At 48.3% G+C, this 23,978-nt stretch overlaps 1 protein-coding gene and 1 pseudogene across 1 annotated transcript; one reads left to right on the plus strand and one right to left on the minus strand.

Annotated features, from left to right (window-relative positions):
• Positions 1–1,183: 1,183 nt before the first annotated feature.
• IBA57 (iron-sulfur cluster assembly factor IBA57) lies at positions 1,184–13,575 on the plus strand. Its single transcript, XM_036849236.1, has 3 exons — positions 1,184–1,556; positions 11,395–11,738; positions 12,174–13,575. The coding sequence occupies exons 1-3, from the start codon at positions 1,216–1,218 to the stop codon at positions 12,563–12,565; spliced, it is 1,077 nt and encodes a 358-aa protein (XP_036705131.1). The 5' UTR covers positions 1,184–1,215; the 3' UTR covers positions 12,566–13,575.
• Positions 13,576–16,871: 3,296 nt separating this feature from the next.
• On the minus strand, positions 16,872–17,726 carry LOC118893559 (annotated as a pseudogene).
• Between the last annotated feature and the right edge of the window lie 6,252 nt (positions 17,727–23,978).

Here is a 23,978-nt window from a genome sequence, read left to right on the forward strand (position 1 = left end):
AGCCACTCTAATAAATTAATTGAACCCAAGGAGAGGGCTGTTGGAACCTCTGATCTATATAGCTGGTTGGTCAGAAGCACAGGTGACAACCTGGACTTCGACTTGCATCTGAATGGGGGGGGGAGAGTGTGAGTGTATGTGGCAGTCTCATGGGATCTCATGCTACCTCCAGGTAGATGGATTTAAAATTGAGTTAAATTGTAAGACACCTAGCTGGTGTCACAGAATTGTGTGGTGTGGGGGAACCCCCCCCACACACATTTAGTGATCAGACGTGAAGGGTAACGTGAGAGTATAGGATACACAGGAGTGTCTGTTCTACAAAGGAACTGAAAGCAAAGTTGTACACCCGTCTTCATAGCAGCATTATTCAAAACAGCCAATGGGTGGAAGCAACACAACTGTCCATCAGTGGGTGAATGGATAATCCAAATATGGTATATACATACAATGGAATATCATTCAGCCCTTAAAAACGTTGACACATGCTACATCATGGTGGAACCTGGTAGACACGAGCCAGTCACAAAAGGACAAATACTGCATGACTCCACTTCTATGAGTTTCCCAGAGGAGTCAGGTTCATAGAGACAGAGTGGAATGGGGTTCCCAGGGGCTGGGGAGGTAGATAGGGATCTGCGTTTGATGGGGGTGGAGTTTCCGTATGGGAAGATGAGAAAGTTCTGGATGATGGGGATGGCTGCAAAAGAGTGTGAACGCGCTTAATGCCCCTGAAATGTGCATCTAAAAATGGTTAAGGTGGTAAAGTTTAGGTTATGAGCGCCTCACCACTATAAAGCAAGCAGAAACTTCTCAGAGACCCGAGGAGGAGTCCAACTGCAGGAGCAGAAGCCAGCTCAGGATAGGTGTGCGGGGGACTGACAGCCCGAGGCCTCGCTCCCGCGCAAGGTCCGCCCACCCTCACCCTGGCCACTCAAGCAAGCAACGCTCGCCCGCCTCCTGGGATTGCTGTGGCACCAGCCCGCGCATGCTCGCGCACACCCCGCCCCCGCGCACGCTTCGCCCGCCCGCCGCCAGGGGCTGTTTTGGGGCCCGCCCGCACCGCCTCCATCCCTCTCCCCCACCTCCGCCCCCGCGCACACTCCGCTCGCCCGCCTCCAAGGTGTTGTGGCGCGCCCGCGCCCGCGCCCGCGCCCGCCCCCGCCCGCGCCGCCGCCCGGGCCGCCCCTTCCCGCCGCCTCACTCCTCCCCAAGATGGCGGCCGCAGCGCTGCTCAGGGGTGCGGCTCCAGGGCGCGGCGGCCGGGCCTGGAGCTGGCGGCTGCGCGCTGCCCCGAGGCTTCGCCTGGCCCACAGCTCCTGCTGTCAGGGTGGTGAGCTCGCGGGCAGCGCGGCGTGGACCTGCTTCCTACTGGGCGAGCGCGCCCTGGTGCGCGTGCGCGGGCCGGACTCTGCGCCCTTTCTCCTGGGTCTGCTGACCAATGAGCTGCCGCTTCCAGGTCCTGCGGCCGGCGAGGCTTCAACTTCGGCGCGCTCGGGCTACGCCCACTTTCTCAACGTCCAGGGACGCACCCTCTATGACGTCATTCTCTATGGGTGAGAGCGGGTTGGGGCACAGGCTTTGGAGGACTGGGGTAGGGGAGGGGGTGTCACCCAGGGGAAGGGCACCCAGGAGCGGGCATGAGAAGGCTTGGAGGATGGGCTCCCATGGAGGGCTCTCAGGGGAGGGGCGGACAGGGGGCGGAACTAAGGACACCCAGAGGCGGGGCACCTAGGGGAGGACTACCAATGGCCCAGGACGGACATCCAGGAGAGGACATGCAGGACAGGGCATCCAGGGGAAGGGACATCTGGGAACCTGTGCATAGGGTGGGCCGAGGTGGGCCTCCAGGGGAGGGCACCTGAGGATGGGAGGCGCGCCCAGGGTAGGGAACTTGGGGACCCGCACACAGGGTGGGCTGGGGTTGGGCACCTGGGGGAGGGCACCGGGGCAGGGCAGCCCTAAGTGGGCTGGAGCCTGCACCCAGGGATGGGCCAGCGACACTCACCCATGGGAGGGCCTGGGCGCCCCTGCGCCTGGCCTCTGATCCTGATCAGACCCACTGCACGGAGAAGGGGTCGTGGCATCTGGAGCCACACTGCAGGGAGCAGCCTCTGCGCGACTGGCTTGTGCCACTACTTCCTGAGTTCTCCAGTGTACACACATTTCTCTCCAAAATCTCTCCGTATTCAGTGATTATTAGCGTTTGGTGTTTTACATGAGTCTATGCTGATTTTATCATGACTATCAGGGCAAACCAAGTCAGTGGCCTTTAGCACTATAGAGCTTTCGGTTTTCACTTGCTTAGCTTTCTCAGACTTGGTTCTTCTAGAACCTCTCATGCAGTTGCAGGTCGTTGCTCTGCCTGAAACCGCCCTGGAAACTCCAGTGTCCCTCTTCTATTGTGGGTTCTTGTCTGCATCTTCCTCAGTGCCTGCCTGCTGGAGGAGTGTGCTCTTTAGTGGCTTGTCGAGAGGTAGGATACTTCAGGTGGACCTTTGACTCCTTCAAATGGTTTCACCTGATAGCTTGGCTGGGCATAAAACTCTAGGCTGAAAATCATCCCTGAAAACACTGAAGCCACAACTGGCATTGCTGTCGAGAAGCCTGGTGTCTTTTTATTTGTGAGCCTTTGTGTGTGACTGCTTTTTCTTTGGACACTCTTCGGGGCTCTTTTTCATCCTGATGTCTTGAAGTGTTATGACGATGTGTTGTATTTTGAGTCGTCTTTCACGTCATGTTGCTGGGCACTTGGTGGGCTGTTTGACTCTGGAACAGGGGTCAGTAAAGTATGACCCTTGGGCAGATCCAGCTCACTCTTTTCATAAGTAAAGTTTGATTGGAATGCTGCATGCCCATTTGTTTGTATACTGTGTGGCTACTTTCATTTTCCAATGGCAAAAGTATAATTAATAATATAATAATGTGGTAGAGACCATGTGGCCGCAAACCTAAATTATTTACAGTCTGGTTCTTTACAGAAAAGGTTTGTTGTCATTATCTGTTTTATGTAATTATTACCTTCCCAGTAGTTGCTTTAATCTCTTTTAGAAACTGCGTTCTTTGATTATCTTAAACCCTCTGTGTCAGGAATTTTCAGTTAATCTATCAGTGTTGTAATGATGTTGTTTTGGTCCCCAAATTTTCTTACTTGAGTCTCCAGTCTGCCTTTACATCTTTCTGCATTCTTGTTATAATGAATTTATATCCTCATAAGTCACTCTACAGTGTAAAATTTTTTTGTTTCTAGGGGTTTTTTTTCTCTTCATACGTTTCCTCAGGTCTGAAGCATTTTTGCTTAGCTGCTGGGCCAACAGTTCTTGTCATTAAGCATGTATGTGGTGGCTCTTTCCACACATTGTGTATGCCCTGATTTATCCTATAGAGGAGTTTGTTTTTCTCTCTCTGTTAATTCCTGAGAATGGGGTATCGCTGTGCCACTTGCTGTCTGTGTGCTGAGGGAATTGGAGTGCACTGTGATGATGCCCCCTGACCCTAGGTGCTCTTCTGAGATTCCAACTCAAAGTCCTTTGTGGGGAGTGCCGCCCTGAGGGGTGGGGTGGGGTCTTCATTCCATCAGAAAGAGACAGCCTGAGTTAGTGGCCCCACTTCTCCTGAGCAGTTAGAGGAGAGAAGACATGAGAACACTCCCTCAGATGGCTGCTCTTGGGCCTGGGGGCTTGGTAAACAATGTCCAGGTTTATCTCTCTCAGTTCTGCTCTGGGGCATGGGGTGCCAAGCCTGCTGGCATTCCACCCCATCCCTATGCCTCTGTTCTGGTCTGATGCCTGCTGTTAGTTCATGGGATGTGATCCTTCCCCTCCTGGTTGCTCTTGGCCCTTTACCCACATCTGATCTCACTGAGGTCTGCTCTCTGAAGAGAGGGACACACTGGCAACTGGCTGTCCCACCTGGGAGCCTGGGACCTTCCTGCTTTCTTCGTGCTTGCTCTCTGCCTGGTGCTTTCTCTGCATCCTCTCTGGAATTTTTCTTTTTTCTTTTTTTTTTTGGCCATGCTGCGCAGCTTGTGGGAGTTCAGTTCCCGGACCGGGGATTGAACTCAGGCCACGGCAGTGAAAGCCTGGAATCCTAACCACTAGACCACCAGGGAACTCCCTGGAATTTTTCATTTAAACTGTCACGCTTCTAGTTTCCCATCCTTGAGTTGTTCCTTCCTCAGTGCACCCTGGTCCGGATGTAGGAGCATCTCTCAGACAAAGGTTTAGCTTTTTGTTTTTGTTTTTTTTAATAGATCTTTATTGGCGTATAATTGCTTCACAATACTGTTAGTTTCTGTTGTACAACAAAGTGAATCAGCCATATGCATACACATGTCCCCATATCCCCTCCTTCTTGAGCCTCCCTCCCACCCTCCCTATTCCACCCCTCTGGTCATTGCAAAGCACCGAGCTGATCTCCCTGTGCTATGCTGCTGCTTCCCACTAGCTATCTATTTTTACATTCGGTAGTGTATATATGTCGATGCTACTCTCACTTTGCCCCAGCTTCCCCATCCCCGCTCCGTGTTCTCAAGTCCATTCTCTATGTCTGTGTCTTTATTCCTGCCCTGCCACTAGGTTCATCAGTACCATTCTTTTTGATTCCATATATATGTGTTAGCATACGGTATTTTTCTCTTTCTGACTTCACTCTGTATGACAGACTCTAGGTCCATCCACCTCACTACAAATAACTCAATTTCGTTTCTTTTTTTTTTTTTTCAAACTAATCAATTTTATTTATTTATTTATTTTTATTTTTAAACATCTTTATTGGAGTATAATTGCTTTACAACGGTGTGTTAGTTTCTGCTTTATAACAAAGTGAATCAGCTTTATACATGTATAAATGTATAAATACATATATCCCCATATCTCTTCCCTCTTGCGTCTCCCTCCCTCCCACCCTCCCTATCCCACCCCTCTAGGTGGTCACAAAGCACCGAGCTGATCTCCCTGTGCTATGCAGCTGCTTCCCACTAGCTATCTATTTTACGTTTGGTAGTGTATATATGTCCATGCCACTCTCACTTTGTCCCAGCTTACCCTTCCCCCTCTCCGTGTCCTCAAGTCCCTTCTCTAGTAGGTCTGCGTACCGTCCTGCCCCTAGGTTCTTCATGACCTTTTTTTTTTTCTTTTTTTAAGATTCCATATATATGTGTTAGCATACATTATTTGTTTTTCTCTTTCTGACTTACTTCACTCTGTATGACAGACTCTAGGTCCATCCACCTCACTACAGATAACTCAATTTCGTTTCTTTTTATGGCTGAGTAATATTCCATTGTATATATGTGCCACATCTTCTTTATCTGTTCATCTGTCAGTGGACATTTAGGTTGCTTCCATGTCGTGGCTCTTGTAAATAGTGCTGCAGTGAACATTGTGGTACATGTCTCTTTTTGAATTATGGTTTTCTCAGGGTACATGCCCAGTAGTGGGATTGCTGGGTCATATGGTAGTTCTATTTTTAGTTTTTTACAGAACCTCCAACTGTTCTCCATAGCAGTTGTATCACTTTACATTCCTACCAGCAAGCTTTTTGTTTTTAGAGTAGACTTTATAGGGAGTTCCCTGGTGGCCTAGTGGTTAGGATTCCGAACTTTCACTGACGTGGCCTGGGTTCAATCTCTAGTCAGGGAACTGAGATCCTGCAAGCCACGTGGCATGGCCAAAAAAAAAAAAAGAAAAAAAAAGTAGACTTTTTAGACCAATTTTAGGTTCATAGCAAAATTTAGGGGAACGTACAGAGACTTCTCATATACTCTCTGCCCCCACACATGCATAGTCTCCCCCGTTATCAACCTCCTCCTCCAAAGTAGTATGTTATTTACAATCGACGAGCCTACATTAACACCAAAATTACTCAAGAGTCCTTAATTCACATTAGGTTTCACTGCTGTTGCTGGACAAGTTGGACAAATGTATAATAATGTGTATGTACTATTATAATATATATGGTAGTTTCACTGCCCCTAAATATCCTCTGTGCTCTACCTATTCAACCCTCCCTTCCTCCTCTCTCCTCACAACCACTGAAAGGATCTTTTTGGACCTGGAACTGTCTCCATAGTTTCACTTTTTCCAGAATGTCACGTAGTTGGAATCATAGAGTATGCAGCCTTTTCAGATTGACTTCTTTCACTTAGTAATATACATTTGTGTCCTCCATGTCTTTTGAGGGCTTGATAGCTCATTTTAGTGTAGAATAATAGTCTAGAGTATGCAGCCTTTTCAGATTGACTTCTTTCACTTAGTAATATACATTTAAGTGTCCTCCATGTCTTTTCAGGGCTTGATAGCTCATTTTGGTGTTGAATAATAGTCCATTGTTTGGATGTACCAGTTTATGTATCCATCTACTGAAGGACTTCAGCAGTTGCTTCCATATTGTTGCAATTATGAATAAAGGTGCTATAAACATCTGTGTACAGGCTTCTGTGTGGCGGTTAGTTTTCATCTCCTTTAGGTAAATACCAGGGAGTGTGATTGCTGGATTGTAAGGTAAGAATATGTGTAGTTTTGTAGGAAACCACCAAAGTGTCTTCCAAAGTGGCTGTACCATTTTGCATTCCCACCAGCAATGAATGAAGGCTTTCTGTTGCTCCATAACCTCACCAGCATTTGGTGGTGTCAGTGTTCTGGATTTTGATCATTCTAATAGGTGTGTAATGGTAGCTTGTTGTTTTTTTATTTGCTTTTCCCCGATGACATATGACGTGGAGCATCATTTCATATGTTGTTTGCCACCTGTCTATCTTTGGGGAGGTGTTTGTTGAGGTCTTTGGCCCATTTTTAATCAGGTTGTTTGTTTCCTTATTTGAGTTTTAAGTGGTTTTGTATATTTTGAGTGACAGTCCTTGGTCAGATGTGACTTTTCAAACCTTTTCTCCCAGTCTGTGGCTTGACTCCTCATCCTCTCAGCTGAGGCTTTGTGTTTTGAAAATATTTCCTCGTTCTGACCATGTGTTTGTTTCCTGGGCCTCTGTCTTCATGATGGAGGCCTTAAGTGCTGGCTGCAGAGGAGATGCTCCAGGTTTTGGTCCTGGGCTACTCTGGCTTTTGTGGGACACACTGAAGTCTCTGTCTGCGGGTTTCTGGGGGGTGTCTCTGGGGGCCATCCCGCCAGGTTGCCTGGTGAGGATTCGGATGGTCCACTGCTCCCTTGTTTCTCTCCATGCCTGGTTCCCCTGGTGCTCATCTCAGCTGGCTCCATGCTGAGTCTGGTCTCGGCAGGTTCCTGGTCTGTGTGTACCCAGCAGAGGGAGGGTGGGAAGTGGGGCTAGTGCATCTCTGCCCAGGACGTCATGGCTCCTATGGCAACCCCGCTGAGCCTCCATTTAACCCACATCTCTAATGCCCTCCTGCTGTGGCCGTGCTCTGTGGGCCCCTGGATTGTCTGCTTCCTGCCTTGTGGGGAGCGTGTAGGGCTCCATGTACTCAGTCCCCCATGGGCACACTGTAGGCTATTCCCCTAGGCGACTTGGAGCATGCCAGCCTGACAGGGTCCTCCATGTACAGTCCTGCAGCAGCCCAAGGCCCCTGGTGAGTGTCGCCACTCCTTGACAGGCATTTGGGTCTGGTCTCTGTGCACCTGTGTGTCCCTTACCTGCTAGCCCCCTTGTGCCCCATGCCTGCCCATGCCTCATGACCTGGTACCTGCAGTGCCCCTGAGGGGATCTGTTTATGTGTGAAGACCCTGGCCCTGGGCAGAGCTGGGTCCAGGGCTGCACTCGAGGAGTGAGGTCCCTGTGTTTATGGGGGTGGTGGGTACCGGGGTGTCAGGTACTGTGCAGGGCATTGGGCTGCTGGAGGAGGGCACTCTGGGCGTTCTGGGTGAGGGGTTCGGTGGGCTTGACCCTCCCTTTTTGGGTTTTCACACAGCCTGCATCCTGGGCAGGAGGGTGGGTGAGGATGGACACCTGGGATTGCACTGCCACCACATGCTATATCCAAGTCCTGCCCGCCAGGCCGGCTGGGGAGGCTGCAGGTGCCCCTTGACCTTCCTTTTCCTGCTGCTGCGGTTGTGCCCCTAGGAGGGGCTTCCAGGCTTAGCAAATAAAATTGAGGGTTGCCCAGGTAAATCTCAAACAGACACGGGTGACTTTTTAGGAGGTGACCTATGCAGTGTTTGGGAAATACATATACTAAAGACATTATTCACTGTTTTCTGAAATTCAAATTTGACTGGACATCCTGCGTTTTATCTGGCAGCTCTACTCAGGGGCACTTTGCGACGTCTGGGGATATTTGTGGTTGTCATTCAGGCATGGATGCTCCTTGCATCTAGTGGGCTGGGCCCAGGGGTGCTCTCAGCGCTCAGCAGTGCCCAGGATGGCCCACAGAGAGTGCTCCAGCCCACGCACTGGCCATGCCGGCCAAGAAAGCTGCCCCGAGCATAGGCTCACCCTACTTCACCCCTTCTTCTTCTGACCTGTCCCCCATTACTCAGCTGCATCAGGGGCAGCAGGCAGTCTGATTTGGGGTGGTGGGGAGCAGGGGTGCATGGCAGCTTTGTTGGTCCTGAGGGGCTGAATGGCACATGGCCATTTGCACAGGTAGCTCAGACAGTGTCTGAGCCCAGAACCTGGCCCTGCCCCACCCAATTTGTCTTGAATCCCGTGGAACATCCGCCCCATGAGTGAGACGGGGGCATCAGCCTGGGGCCTGTCTACCCCGGCATCCTGGTGGTCCCTTCACCAGCCCTTCTCGGGACCCTCCCCATGCTGGGCCTCCTCCCTCCTTGGGTGTGGCTTTACCCACATCTCTCCCTCTTCCCTCCGAGGTTTACTCTCCCCTACGACCTCACATTCTATCCACCCATGCCCAATTCCTCCCCTTGCCAGTATTTCATACTGTTTCTGTCTGCTTCCTTTATCGGAGATTTAAAAAATAAAAATGTACCTGCCCATGGTTAAAAAACCTAATAACATTAAAAGGTTTTTAAAAAAAATTTATTTATATTTATTTATTATTTTATTTTTGGCTGTGTTGGGTCTTCGTTTCTGTGTGAGGGCTTTCTCCAGTTGAGGCAAGCGGGGGCCACTCTTCATTGCGGTGCGCGGGCCTCTCACTATCGCGGCCTCTCTTGTTGCGGAGCACAGGCTCCAGACGCACAGGCTCAGTAATTGTGGCTCACGGGCCTAGTTGCTCCGCGGCATGTGGGATCTTCCCAGACCAGGGCTCGAACCCGTGTCCCCTGCATTAGCAGGCAGATTCTCAACCACTGCGCCACCAGGGAGGCCCTAAAAGGCTTTTGATGAAAGTTGACTGACTGCTGTCTTCCTTCTCACCGGCATGGACCAATCTTCTCCAGAGACAGCTCCTTTTTCTTCTTTCTTTTTAACTTTTTATTTCGAAATAATTATAGATTTACAGGAAGCCACAAAAAAATGAACAGGGATGTCCCATATACCCTTCACCCAGTTCCTGCAGTAGCATCATCTTGCCTCCTATAGTCCAGGGTCACAATCAGGGGATGGACATGGGCCAGCCACAGGGCACACTCAGGTTCTCCCAGATTTCCATGTGCTCTCATGCATGCAGCTGTGATTTGATCACAGCTGTGTAACCTCGATCAAGACAGAGCTGTTCCATTACCATCAGGCTCCCTTCTGCCCTCTGTGGGCATACTGCCCTTCTCATCCCCGCAGCCCTGCTCACTCTCCATCTTTATGATCGTGTCATTTCAGGAATATCGTACAAACAGTCTTCTGAGATTGGGTTTCACTCACCTTGATGCCCTTTGGCTTCATCAGTAGTCTGTTCCTTTTCCCTGCTGAGTAGTATTCCATTGAGGGAATGGACCACAGTTTGTTTAACCATTCACCAACTGAAGGATATTTTGGTTTCATTTCTTGGCTGTTAAGAATAAAACTGCCTCTAACGTTCATGCACAGGTTTTATGTGAACACCTGGGGTGTTTTCTAGGATAAATACCCAGGAGTACAATGGCTGGGTTGTGTGGTAGCTGCATGTTTAGTTTCATAAAGGACTGCAAACCATTTTCCAGAATGTCTGTTCCATTTACATGCCCACCAGCAAGGCTGAATGACCCAGCTTCTCTGCATCCTCACTGCCTTGGATGTTCTTATTTCTGATACTTGTGCCCTGGTATCTCATCATGGTTTTAATTTGCCTTTGCTTCATGATAAGTGACTTTGAACTTCTTTCCATGTGGTTATCTGAGGCAGCGCCTTTGAACTCTTCTGTTTTTTTCTGGCATTTTAATTCCGTCCGTAAATGATCCTTTTCCCACCCCTCAGCTGATCTCATTTCTGACCTTCTTTGAGGACTGTTTGGAAGGTGAGGCGCTAACCTGACTTGCTGCTGCCGCCTGCGGTGTTCCGCTTTCTCCACATGCTTGTGCCTGTCCTTACTGGACCCATGGCTGATAGTTATGTGCATGGACATGACAGCGTTTGTGCTGTAAGGTGAACCCACCAAGCAAGCTTCTGTAGCTCTTTCCTCGGGGGGTGACTGGCTGCTCCAGGGCAGCACTTAACCCTCTCCTGCCTGGGGAGGGGGTTGGGGGCACAGCTGATGGGTTCTGGAAGAGGGGTCTGGGGTACCAGCTGATGACCTTTCTCTCTTATACGTGCTCCTGGAAGGTCTTACCCGCTTCTGTGTCTCAGCTCCCATCCAGCTGTGGGTCCTTGCTCAAGCCACATCTATAACCAGGACTCCAGCCATGTACTCCTCTGGGTCCTGCATGTCTCCACTTAGGGTCCCTCCACCATGTCTGAGGGTGCCCTGGCCTCTCCTCTGTGCTCATCTGTCTGTAAGGGCCCCATCATCCATCCGTCAATGACACCAGGATCTGGGGTCATTCCAGTGGATGTGGGCTGCCTGAAGTGAGGGTTAGGATGGTTCTGGCGCCCTGATCAGGTTGCAGAGCTTCCCTAGGGGAGGTGGGAGGTGGGCATGGGCAGGGTGTGGCCTCACCATGCATCTCACCTGCGTCAGCTGTCTGCTGTCCTCCCAGCTCTTCCTGCCTGCCCACATCCCTCCTGAAATCCATTGTGCGCCCTGCCTTAGGACCCTTGGCTTCTCAGTGGCTTCTCAGGGCTGGAGGAGGCAAATCCTGGACTTCAGTGTGGCCGTCTGTGCCTTTCCGCCTCACCTTGCGCACCGGACACCACTGTGGTCCCAGGGCCCTGCTTCCCACCTGTTGGGCCAAGCCCTCTCCTCCACCTGCCAGACTTTCCTGGGGTTTCCACCCTGGGCAGGGAGGGGTGGTGGCCATGAGGTCTCCAGCACGTGCTGTGCTGTGCAGCTTTACTAGGTGGACCGAGGTGCACTTGGGAGGCACAGCCACGTGTGGCCGCGGCCTGACTCCGTGCACTTCCCACGGTGTGCCCTGCCCGCCCCCATGCACCCCTTCCTCTCCCCGCAGGCTCCCTGAGGACTCCCACGAGCAGCCCACTTTCCTCCTGGAGTGTGACAGCTCAGTGCTGGATGCGCTGCAGAGGCACCTGGTGCTGCACAAGATCCGGCGGAGGGTCACCGTGGAGCCATGCCCCGAGCTGCGCGTGTGGGCCGTGCTGCCCTGTGCCCCTGAGGAGGCCGGCAGGGCTGTGCTGCTTCAGGAGAAGGCCGAGTGCACCACCATCCTCACCCGTGATCCCCGGACTGCTCGCATGGGCTGGCGGCTCCTCTCCCAGGATGAGGGCTCAGCCCTGGTGCCCGGGGGCCGTCTTGGGGACCTCCAGGATTATCACCGACACCGGTACCAGCAAGGTATGGACATGGGGTTGGACCTGGGGAAGGGTCGGGGGTAGAGGGGTGGTGCTGGATGTCGGGGGAAGGACAGGGTGGGATGGGAAGGGACCAGAGGGGTGTGACACAGAGCCCTGGGGAAACTGTGTGGTGAGCCCAGGCACTGGGAGGAGCCTGGGGAGAGAGCAGAGATCTGGGGTCAGGTGTAGAGTCTTCGTCTTTAGTGGGTAGTATTGAGGGCCAGACCAAGGTGCTCACCCAGGGACCAGAGTGGAGGGCTGGAGTAGGGACCTGGAGGATGGGGAGGGACAAGAACGGGGTCGAGGAGGGACCCAGAGGATTGTGGCGGGTCAGATGGTGGGACTCCTACAGGCCAGTACCCCCGGCCACTCTTGGTTGAGCCCCCAGCTCTGGAGGACACCTTAGATCTCACCAAGCCTCCCTCTACCTCTACAGGCGTTCCCGAGGGGGTCCACGACCTGCCCCCAGGAGTAGCCCTACCGCTGGAGTCTAACCTGGCCTTCATGAATGGCATCAGCTTCACCAAGGGCTGCTACATCGGCCAGGAGCTGACGGCTCGCACCCATCACATGGGTGTCATCCGAAAGCGCCTCTTCCCAGTACAGCTCTCAGGGCCCCTCCCTGTGGGCAGCATTGCCCCTGGCACCTCTGTGCTCACCAAGTCGGGGCAGGCAGCCGGCAAGTACAGGGCAGGCCTGGGGGACGTGGGTCTGGCTCTGTTGCGGTCCGAGAAAATCAAGGGTCCTCTCCACATCAGAACCTCTGAGAGTGGCCTTGTGGCCCTAACTGCATCTGTGCCAGAATGGTGGCCCACATCCACTAAGTAGCCCTGGATGTCCCTGCAGTCCTGTACAGGGCCTCTGTTTATCTGCTGCACCCTGTAGGCCAGCCCCCACTTCCTAGGGTGGCCCAGTTGAAAGAATACCCCCTTGGAGGGTCCCCAAGTATATGTGGGCCTCCCAGAGCTGCAGGCATGGTGGGGCACGCTGCTGCAGCCCAGGTGTTCCCAGCCCATCATGCTTCCTGTGGAGGGTCCTATGCTCAGGCTGGCTGTCCTCTCCTGGTGGCTTTGTGGCTGGAGCATCAGGAGCCCTCCTGAGGACTGAGGGTGGGTAGAAGTGAGTCCTGCGCCTGCCTCTGTGCTGAGCAGAGGCCCAGCTTCCACCAGGCCCTGGATGAGATTCCAAACCGTATAGATCTAGAGGTAGTTCATCCATCACCCAAGGGCAGGATGCTCCAGGCTGCCTCTGGGCTGTCCGCACCCCTCTGAGCCTGCTTGGTCAGGCCTGGAAAGGAGGCTTCTCAGTGTCTGGGGTGGCTGAAGGGGCAAGTGGGCTCTGGGAATGGTCTTACCATGTTGGCTTGGGGGCATGTCTCAGGGTGGGAATCTCCTGGGGCCAGGTGGAGTGGCGGTGTCTGTGAGTGGAGGCACGTGCACTGCTCACACCCACTTGAGCCCTCCCAAGTGTACCTCTGTGCTCAGGGGTGCCAGCTGGAGGACCCCCAGTACCATTTTATGCCGGGGTAGCACATCTCCACAGCTTCGGCCCCACGATGGCATTGGCAGCCCCCTCTCCCCACCATAGCCCTCACGAGCTCAGGGGAGGAGTGGCTGCCCTGGGACGGCAGTGCCCAGGGTGCAGAGAGGAGTTTCTGCTTGGCTTACTTGCTGCTGTTTTCTGATGTAGTCGTGTCTTCACAGTAAGGGGATGACTTACTTCCCCACTTTAAACCACTGACCTCCATTTTCCCACTGCAACGTGAATCTCACGCTTACTGGGTGTCCTACCTGATGCCTCAGAGTGGCTATTAAAGTGTGACCCACAATTGGCCCATGTGGAACTCTGGTTTCTTTTTTTTTTTTTCCCCTTAACTTTATTTATTTGTCTATTTATTTATTTATTTAAAATTTTTATTGTAGTATAGTTGATTTGCAATGTTGTGTTAGTTTCTGCTGTGCAGCAATCAGTTATACATACATCCACCCTTTTTGAGATTCTTTTTCCATATAGGTCATTACATAGTATTGAGGAGAGCTCCCTGTACTATACAGTAGGTCCTTGTTATCTATTTTATATATAGTAGTGTGTATATGTCAATCCCAGTCTCCCAATTTATCTCTCCCCAACCCCCTGCCACTTCCCCACCCTGGTAACCATAAGTCTGTTTTCTACATCTGTGACTCTATTTCTGTTTTGTAAATAAGTTCATTTGTACCATTTTTTTTTAAGATTCTGCGTATAAGTGATATCATATGATATTTGTCTTTCTCTGTCTGACTTACTTCACTCAGTATGACAATCTCTAGGTCCATCCATGTTGCTGCAAATGACATTATTTCATTCTTTTTTATGGCTGAGTAATAGTCCATTGTATATATGTACTTTTTTTTTTTTTAAGATTTCAACAAATTTATACAATGTATATTGAGCACTAATTCCTGTACAGCTTATTCTTACTAGTTTGAATCCAGCTATTCCAATGTATTATGAACCAGTTAGCTGTCCATGTCTTTTAAAACAAGTCTCAACTGAAATCTCAGAACAATCACAGCAAAAGCCGTGGAATAATGGAAGAATTAGATGTTTCCATCATAATTAAGACCAACGATCCATGAGGGGCAGGAGAGAGCATTCAAGGGTAAAAATCAAGTTTTTTACCTAGGTTAGATAGTAGCTGAATTGGGATCTTAGAATCCCCAACTTTTATTTGGTGTAGTAATAAGATACAAAAAAGGCAGGGGCACCTTTTTTTCCTAAATGGAAACCTTCACCAAAAGAGGTTAGAAGACTTCAAGGCAAGTTCTTTCTCCAAAATGAGTAAATGACATCAGTTCTAATTCTTGCTGAGGTTACAAACCAACCATCAGGATATTATTAACTCATGTGTAAGAGGGAAATTGGGAGGTAGGGAGAGGTAAGGCCTCAGCAGAGAAAGCAAGTTTTAAGTAGGGAGACAGCCAGCTTCTACCCTGAAGTTATTGCTGGGTTGTAACTGAGCTGCATATATGTAGACCTGTTTCGCAGAGGGATTGAGTAGCTGAATCCTTCGTTAAACTGGTAGGCACTGTAAACTGTAGTATTTACTGTCCAGCAGAAAGGTGAAAGATGATGTCTTTACAGGGAAATCTCTTGATTCCCCCGGTTTCTACAAAGGCTGTAGCCAAGAATCATCCAGGACTTGGTATAATGTCAAGGTAAGGGATCCAGTGTTGAGCTGACAGCCACTTTATAAAATTATTTCACTCCCCCAAAAAGGGATTAGTGGTTGATGGAGAGAAAGCATTAAGCATGTCTGTACCAATAAACAGGTCCCCTTAGAGGTTTCTCACTGCTTTCCAAAGTCATGATTGGTTCTTCTAGTCTGAGAGATCTTGGCTGCAAGGGGTGGGGGTGACTGCCAAGGCTCTCAGGTGTTTAAGGGTTTGCATAGCTCATCCAGTGGTAATGGGGGCACATACAGCTTTTCTGATAGTACATAGTATGTATGTTTGTGCTTGGCTAAGCTTCTCCAGCAAACTTAAGCTCTTCTAGTGGTGAAAAGACCCTAGGAGGGCTCAAAAACATCACCTGTTCATTGTATGGCCCTTCCTAAAGGGCTTAGAGAATGCTTCTTCCTGACCCTAAATCAGTAGGCTGAGAAAGGAAATGGGAGTAGGGAGTCCCCACCAACCTGGGGAACTAAGACTTCTAGCTGTCTGCTCAAGGGCTGAATCCAGCCTCATTCAGTACCTTTTTTTTTTTTTTAGAACGTGTCTTTATTTATTTATTTATTTATTTATGGCTGTGTTGGGTCTCCGTTTCTGTGCGAGGGCTTTCTCTAGTTGCGGCAAGCGGGACCACTCTTCATCGCGGTGCGCGGGCCTCTCACTATCGCGGCCTCTCTTGTTGCGGAGCACAGGCTCCAGACGCGCAGGCTCAGTAGTTGTGGCTCACGGGCCTTGTTGCTCCACGGCATGTGGGATCTTCCCAGACCAGGGCTCAAACCCGTGTCCCCTGCATTGGCAGGCAGATTCTCAACCACTGCCCCACCAGGGAAGCCCTCAGTACCTTCTGATACCTCTTAGGTGCTGTGTCTTACGTACTCAGTCTCCAGGAACTTCATAAGAAGTCTGGCTAGAGAAGAGTGAGGCTCTTTGCCTATGTCTCTGTGCCTTCAGTGAGACCATGTTTAAAACCTCCATGGGAAGGAGGGACCTCATGCTCAGGGGAAAGTGGTTTAAGGCTGTCGGAGAAGTCAAGCCAAGCAGAAAGCCATTACTTCCACCCAACGCTTTCCCTTTTCTCATAAGCTAAAATTAAGGATGGCACAAAGTCAGGCCTCAAGAGAAGACGCAGAGATGATCCACGCACCATGTCTTGCACAGAGGCTGGAATTTCCCAGCAGTTTGAAAGCCAGATGCTTTGTTGACTGCCAAGGGCAGGTCAGGAGACTGATAGCTTCCAATCCCAGCACTTAAGGAAACAACTCTTAATGACTTCAAGTTTTTTTCAGTAGCATTTGTGTTTCATTTCTCACCAGAAATGAGTTTACTGGTCCAAATTCTGTCCTAGGGAGGATCACTACTGGTCTCGTAAGCTAACGCCTTTTTGGTCTGAAGAAACACATGGATTTTAGGTAATGCAGCAACAGACTTTAGCAAAGGTTGGTTAAAGCACAGAAAGCTGGAGGGACCAGAAATGAATCCAGATGTGCTGGGGAAGAAGAGAGCCATTTCTACCAGGACTTCTGGTGGGTGAAACAGAGGCACGCAGCTCAGGGGGATGGGCGGGCTACAGGAAGAAGGGTGAAACTGTTTAGGTTCTCAGAGGAAGGGAGGAAGATATGGTCCAAATTCCAGAAAGTCCTCTCTTCATCACTTACTATCATCACCCCAAGATCATTGAAACAGGGACTTGCCTGTGTGATCTGTACCAGTTCCCACTGGCCTCGGCCTCTGCCAGACACAAGGTGCACCTCTGAAGCAAGACAGGCATGCCCAGAGGTGACACAGCATCTTTGCTTGCCCTGGTCTTGGGAACACTGCAGATTTTCTTGTTAGCCTGCCCCTCTATAAACTGGCTAACTGTGGACCCAGACATCTCGAGCTATGTCCCTGTAAAGCACTGAAGAAGCTAGTAGAAGCCCTCAGGATCAGAAGACATGCACAGCTCAGATCACGTACTGCCGGCAGATGGGACACTGGTTCATGCACTTGCCACACTTGGTACAGGTGACCATGTGGCTGCACTCCAGCAGAACACAGTTGATGGGCGAGTCCGTGCAGATCCGACACAGTTTCTCCTCCAGGCTGGATGGCACTGCTCCCCTGTTCCCCTGTTTTGGTCTTCAGCACCACACATCAGCCGCTGGAGTCCCTTCTGACTCTTGTACAGCCACGTCACCATCAGCTCCCACTTCTCACAGCAGCCCTTGTAGTTGATGAAGTTGTGAGCCAGGATCTCTTTGAGATGCCGCACAGTTAGACCTTCAATGTCCTCCGGTTGGTCAGGTCAGACAGAGAGGCCCTCCAGCCTCAGTTGTCCTCTGAGTCGACGGACTGCGTCCACCCTCAGTAGGTGCTCTGGCTGTGCTCTCCAGGTAGACGGGTTCCTCTTGGTCCTGAGACACATGGCCATTGGCCTTCCTGGCCATGCTTGTGCAGTGGGCCCCACAGGCCTTGCAGCTTGGTTCCGAGACCGTGGGGGAAGGGAAGGAGCTGTACCCAGGGTTAGAATAAGCCTGTATCCTGGCTTCATGGGGTGGTGGGGCCGTCTCAGGCTGTCCATCCAGGCAGAACCAGTTGCATCAGGTTGCCCACATGATAAAATCTGGGAGGGGAGGGGAAGGGAGAGGCCGGATCCTGCCCATGTACACCTCAGGCAGGGGAGCTGTGGGCTGTGCCCTGGTGGCATCGGGGCTGAGGGGCGGTCGCGACATCCTCACGGCAGCCCCAGGAGTTTGTCATACAACATCTTTATCCATTCATCTGTTGATGGACATTTAGGTTGCTTCCATGTCCTGGCTATGGTAAATAGTGCTGCAGTGAACATTGGGGTGAATGTATCGTTTCAAATTATGTTTTTCTCTGGATATATGCCCAGGAGTGGGATTACTGGGTCATATGGTAGTTCTATTTTTAGTTTTTTAAGGAACCTCCATAGTGTTCTCCATAGTGCCTATACCAATTTACATTACATTCCCACCAACAGTGTAGGAGGGTTCCCTTCTCTCCACACCCTCTCCAGCACTTATTGTTTGTAGATTTTTTGATGATGGCCATTCTGACTGGTGTGAGGTGATATCTCATTGTAGTTTTGATTTGCATTTCTTTAATAACTAGCAATGTTGAGCATATTTTCATGTGCTTTTTGGCCATCTGTATGTCATTCTTGGAGAAATGTCTATTTAGATCTTCCACCCATTTTTTGATTATGTTGTTTGTTTTTTTCATATTGTGCTACCTGGGCTGTTTGTATATTTTGGAGATTAATCCCTGGTCAGTCACTTTCTTTGCAAATATTTTCTCCCATTCTAAGGGTTGTCTTTTCGTTTTGTTTATGGTTTCCTTTGCTATGCAAAAGCTTTTAAGTTTAATTAGTATTTAAGTTTAATTGTTTATTTTTGTTTTCATTTTCATTACTCTTAAGAGGTGGATCAAAGAAGATCTTGCTGCTATTTATGTCAGAGAGTGTTCTGCCTATGTTTTCCTCTAAGAGTTTTATAGTATCTGGCCTTACATTTAGGTCTTTAATCCATTTTGAGTTTATTTTTGTGTGTGGTGTTAGGGAGTGTTCTAATTTCATTCTTTTACATGTAGCTGTCCAGTTTTCCCAGCACCACGAACAAAAGAGACTTCCTTTTCTCCATTGTATATTCGTGCCTCCTTTGCCATAGATTAAGTGACCATAGGTGCGTGGGTTTATCTCTGGACTTTGTATCCTGTTCCATTGATCTATACTTCTGTTTTTGTGCCAGTACTGTACTTTGTGTTTGTTTGTTTTTTGTTTTGTGTTTGTTTTTGGCTGTGCCACGTGGCATGTGGGATCTTAGTTTCCCAACCAGGGACTGAACTGGTGCCCCCTGCAGTGGAAGCGTAGAGTCCTAACCACTGGACTGCCAGGGAATTCCCAGTACCATACTGTTTTGATTACTGTAGCTTTGTGTATAGTCTGATGTCAGGGAGCCTGATTCCTCCAGCTCTGTTTTTCTTTCTCAAGATTGCTTTGGGGCTTCCCTGGTGGCGCAGTGGTTGAGAATCTGCCTGCTAATGCAGGGGACACAGGTTCGAGCTCTGGTCTGGGAAGATCCCACATGCCGCGGAGCACCTAGGCCCGTGAGCCACAACTACTGAGCCTGCGTGTCTGGAGCCTGTGCTCCGTAACAAGAGAGGCCACGATAGTGAGAGGCCCGCGCACCGCGATGAAGAGTGACCCCCGCTCGCCGCAACTAGAGGAAGCCCTCGCACAGAAACGAAGACCCAACATAGTCAAAAATAAATAAATAAATAAATTAATTAATTAAAAAAAAAAAGATTGCTTTGGCTATTTGGGGTCTTTTGTGTTTCCATACAAATTGTAAACGTTTTGGTTATAATTCTGTGAAAAATGCCATTGGTAGTTTGATATGGATTGCATTGAATCTGTAGATTGCTTTGGGTAGTGTTTTCATTTTGACAATATTGATTCTTCCAATCCAAGAACGTGGTATATCTCTCCATCTGTTTATGTCATCTTTGACTTCTTTCATCAGTATCTTCAGTATCTTACAGTTTTCTGAGTACAGATCTTTTGCCTCCTTAGATAGGTTTATTCCTAGGTATTTTATTCTTTTTGATGTGATGGTAAATGGGATTGTTTCCTTAATTTCTTTTTCTGATCTTTCATTCTTAGTGTTTAGGAATGCAAGTGATTTCTGTGTATTAATTTTGTATCCTGCAACTTTACCAAATTCATTGATGAGTTCTAGTAGTTTTCTGGTAGCGTCTTTAGGATTTTCTATGTATAGTACCATGTGATCTGCAAAGAGTGACAGTTTTACTTCTTCTTTTCCAATTAGGATTCCTTTTATTTCTTTTTCTTCTCTGATTGCCATGGCTAGGACTTCCAAAATTATGTTGAGTAAAAGTGGCAAGAGTGGACATCCTTGTCTTGTTCCTGAACTTAGAGGAAATGCTTTCAGCTTTTCACCATTGAGAATGATGTTTGCTGTGGGTCTGTCATATATGGCCTTTATTATGTTGAAGTAGGTTCCCTCCATGCTCACTTTCTCGAGAGTTTTTTTTTTTTTAATATTTATTTATTTATTTATTTATTTTGGTTGTGCTGGGTCTTAGTTGCAGCACACAGGCTTTTTAGTTGTGACATTCAGACTCTTAGTTGTGTCATGCATGCGGGACCTAGTTCCCTGACCAGGGATCAAACCTGGGCCCCCTGCATTGGGAGCGCAGAGTCTTACCCACTGGACCACCAGGGAAGTCCCATCTGGAGAGTTTTTATCATAAATGGGTGTTGAATTTTGTCAAAAGCTTTTTTTCTGCATCTATTGAGATGATCATATGGTTTTTATTCTTCAGTTTGTTGATGTGGTGTATCACATTGATTGATTTGCATATGATTGAAGAATCCTTGCAACCCTGTGATAAATCACACTTGATCGTGGTGTATGATCCTTTTAATGTGTTGTTGGATTTGGTTTGCTAGTATTTTGTTGAGGATTTTTGCGTCTTTGTTCATCAGTGATATCAGCCTGTAATTTTCTTTTATTGTGGTATCTTTGTGTGGTTTTGGTATCAGGGTGATGGTGGCCTTGTAGAATGAGCTTGGGAGTGTTCCTTTCTCTGCAATTTTTTGGAAGAGTTTCAGAAGGATAGGTGTTAACTCTCCTCTAAATGTTTGATAGAATTCACCTGTGAAGCCATCAGCTCCTGGACTTTTGTTTGTTGGGAGTTTTTATATCATCACATTTTCAATTTAGTACTTGTGATTGGTCTGTTCATATTTCTTCCTGGTTCACTTTTGGGAGATTGTACCTTTCTAAGAATTTGTCCATTTCTTCCAGGTTTTCTATTTTATTGGTGTATAGTTGCAAGTCTCTTTGGATCCTTTGTATTTCTGCGGTGTCCATTGTAACTTCTCCATTTTCATTTCTAATGCTATCGATTTGAGTCCTCTCCCTTTTTTTCTTGTTGAGTCTGGCTAAAGGTTTATCTATTTTGTTTATCTTCTCAAAGAACCAGCTTTTAGTTTCATTGATCTTTGCTATTGTTTTCTTTGTCTCTGTTTCATTTATTTCTGCTCTTATCTTTATGATTTTCTTCCTTCTACTAACTCTGGGTTTTGTTTGTTCTTCTTTCTCTAGTTGCTTTAGGTGTAAGGTTAGGTTTTTTATTTTCTTGTTTCCTGAGGTAAGATTGTATTCCTATAAACTTACCCCTTAGAACTGCTTTTGCTGCATCCCATAGGTTTTGGATCACTGTGTTTTTATTTTGAGTGGAAGGTGCTGGGACTTGGTTTTGGGTAAACTAGATACATTGAGATGCTTTCCCTGTGCACACCAGATAAAAGATTTTAGCAGAGTTTCTCAGTTTGCTGGACTGACAAGAAGGGAAGAGGCCTCAGAGGCCTGGAACAGTGATGGAGCTCCAAGTCCAGAGGAGATTGGGCCCTGGTGACTCTGAGCTGTGGTCTGCAGACCCAGGGCAAAAAGCAGACAGGCCTGTCCCTGTGAGGCGTGTGAGCAGTGCCCACAGAACTGGGATGGAATGACTGAGTGACAAAGGAGCCATCCTGGTGTTGGGGTGGCAGCAGTATCCCCTCCAAGAACCTGCAGCCAGATGCAGCCAGGAGTCACTCCAGGAGGAGGTGGGGAGAGTGGAGCTGGGGGGTGGGGAGCTACTGGGAGCCTGAGGGGAAGATGGGGCACAGAGAGGGACTGGGAAATTGAAGGTGACTGAGACATGGGGGGCTCTGAGGGCTTGGCCAGCCCAGTGAGGCGAGGCTCCCCTCAGGGAAGGACACAGCCAGGCAGCTCTGACCCCTTCCCATTCCCCCAAACTGAGAGCAGGTGGTCAGGCTGGGTGGGCAGCACCATTCTGAGGTTCAGTCTCCTGGAGTGAACAAAATTAAGAAGGCAGGACATCCACTGGACCAGAATGGAGTAGGTCTTCATGACATATAAATAAAGGACACAGGGGCCCATGTACTGATGGTGCTGCCACTATCTGTGCTGTGAATTAAAAAGCGCTCAGGGTGGGACTTCCCGGGTGGTCCAGTGGGTAGGACTCCGCACTCCCAATGCAGGAGGCCTGGGTTCAATCCCTGTTCGGGGAACTAGATCCCGTGTGCATGCCACAGCTAAGAGTTTGCATGCTGCAGTGAAGATCCCACGTGCCGCAACTGAGACCCGGGGAAGCCAAAAAAAAAAACAAAAAAATCTTTAAAAGAATATAGTATATTAAAAAACCACTCAGGGCTTCTCACCGTCTGTGGACGCCCAGAGTCAGGAGCCAAGTGTCTTCTCTGGGCAGTGGTATTTATGGAACATCAGTCCCTTGGCCTGAGCATGAGCCGCTGTGCCGACATGTGACCTTATGTGGGAGCCATAAAGTACATGAGAAAGGAGGTGGTCAATGGTGTTTTAAGTGTGGGCAGCTACCGAGTGAAATGCTGCTTGGAGATCATGTGTCCTGTAAATGTCTTCAGGGTTCTCCAGGTTACTGTGACCTTAAAATATTTGGTTCAGATCCAAAGAAATGCACATTCCGTGTTTTACCTCAGTGCTTTTAAAAGGAGACTGCCATATGACAGAAGTACTTCTTTTCTTGGACAACCAAGTCAGTTTTCACAGAAACACTGGAGTTTGCAGGAAGCTCTGACTTTCAGGAGCTCTAAAGCCAGCCTTCTTGTGCACATGACCCAGAGGGGGATCAGTCAGTGTTTAATCTTTACATTTGCTTCCTATTTCATAAACACTGATCACTGTGAGAACTGGTGCAGATACTAGGGAAGGTTTTTGCTGATTTTCCTATCTGCTTTAGTTTGTTTTGTAGAAAGTATGTCATAGTTAAAAAAAAAAAAAAAAGGTAGCACTGGGTGGTAGTATTTCTAGAAGCCTGGCAAATGCAAGTGTAAACCTTTCTTTACAAACCCTTGTCCAACTCAAGTTTTACAGAGAATAAGTTCTAAGGAATATACCTTTGTTGTTAAAAACCAAAAAAACCCAGAAACACTAATTTAACCCAAAAAGAAACATGAGTCAGCAGAAAAATCATAGAATCAAACCTACAAATTTTCAGATATTGGAGTAACCAGGCATATAAAATAGTATATTTAGTATTTTTAAAGGAATAAAGTAAGGCATTTAAATGTTAGTAAGAAGCAAGAGACTATAAAGACGATTAAACAGGTCATAAACAGATCAAAGATAACTTGTAGAAATAAAAATATTATCTTTAAAAAAAATCCATGGGTGTATTTTCTGAAGAATTGGGAAATATGAAAAAGAGTAAGAGATGGGAGAAGGGAGAGAAGATTTAGTATAATAACATAGTTATCTAAGTGGAATTACAGAAGGAGAGAAAAGAACATGGGGCAGAGGAAAGAGATAATGGCTGAGAATTTTCCAGAATTGATGGAAGTTGTCACTTCTTAGGCTCAGGAAACCCAGTGGGTCTGTAGCTCTACCTTGTCACATCTTAATGAAAGTCCATAATCCCAAAGACAGAGGGAAGATCTTGAAAGTAGATAGAGAGAAAAATCTTAAAAAATTGGTTTATCAAAAGCCACAGGTGAAGCCAGAAGGAAAGTGAGTAATGCCTTCAATGTACTGAGAGAAAAATAACTATCAGCCTAGAATTGTATACCCAAAGCTGTCTTTCATGAATGAGGTGAAATAAGACATTTTCATCTGAGATAATTGTGATTTTCAGTAAGAAATATGTATTTGGTCTTGTCCTTAATCCTGGCACAGAGCTCCTAAAATTCTTGGAATTTCCTAAGTAATGAGAGTGATAGAGGTGTGTTAATATTTATAACAAGCTCCTATCAACCACACCAGACTTTATGTTAATGAGGTGACTTTTAGAAAGCCTTGAAGGATGGGGGCTGGTTGCTAGAGGAATCAACCATGTGATTAGAGGGTTAGAACTTTCAATCCCACTCGCTGACCTCTGGGAAGGGGAGAGGGGCTGGAGCTTGAATCAGTCACCAAAAGCCAATGATTTAATCAATCATACTTCTATAATGAAGCCTCCATAAAACC

Source organism: Balaenoptera musculus, chromosome 3 (genome assembly GCF_009873245.2).
Source record: "Balaenoptera musculus isolate JJ_BM4_2016_0621 chromosome 3, mBalMus1.pri.v3, whole genome shotgun sequence".
NCBI classification, from domain to species: Eukaryota; Metazoa; Chordata; class Mammalia; order Artiodactyla; family Balaenopteridae; genus Balaenoptera; species Balaenoptera musculus.

Bases quoted from the DNA above. Each gene is read 5' to 3' on its own strand.
- IBA57 (XM_036849236.1), top strand. From the start codon at position 1,216: ATGGCGGCCGCAGCGCTGCTCAGGGGTGCGGCTCCAGGGCGCGGCGGC. The intron at 1,557-11,394 runs GTGAGAGCGGGT...CTCTCCCCGCAG, and splicing joins TATGACGTCATTCTCTATGG to GCTCCCTGAGGACTCCCACG. The intron at 11,739-12,173 runs GTATGGACATGG...CTACCTCTACAG, and splicing joins CCGACACCGGTACCAGCAAG to GCGTTCCCGAGGGGGTCCAC.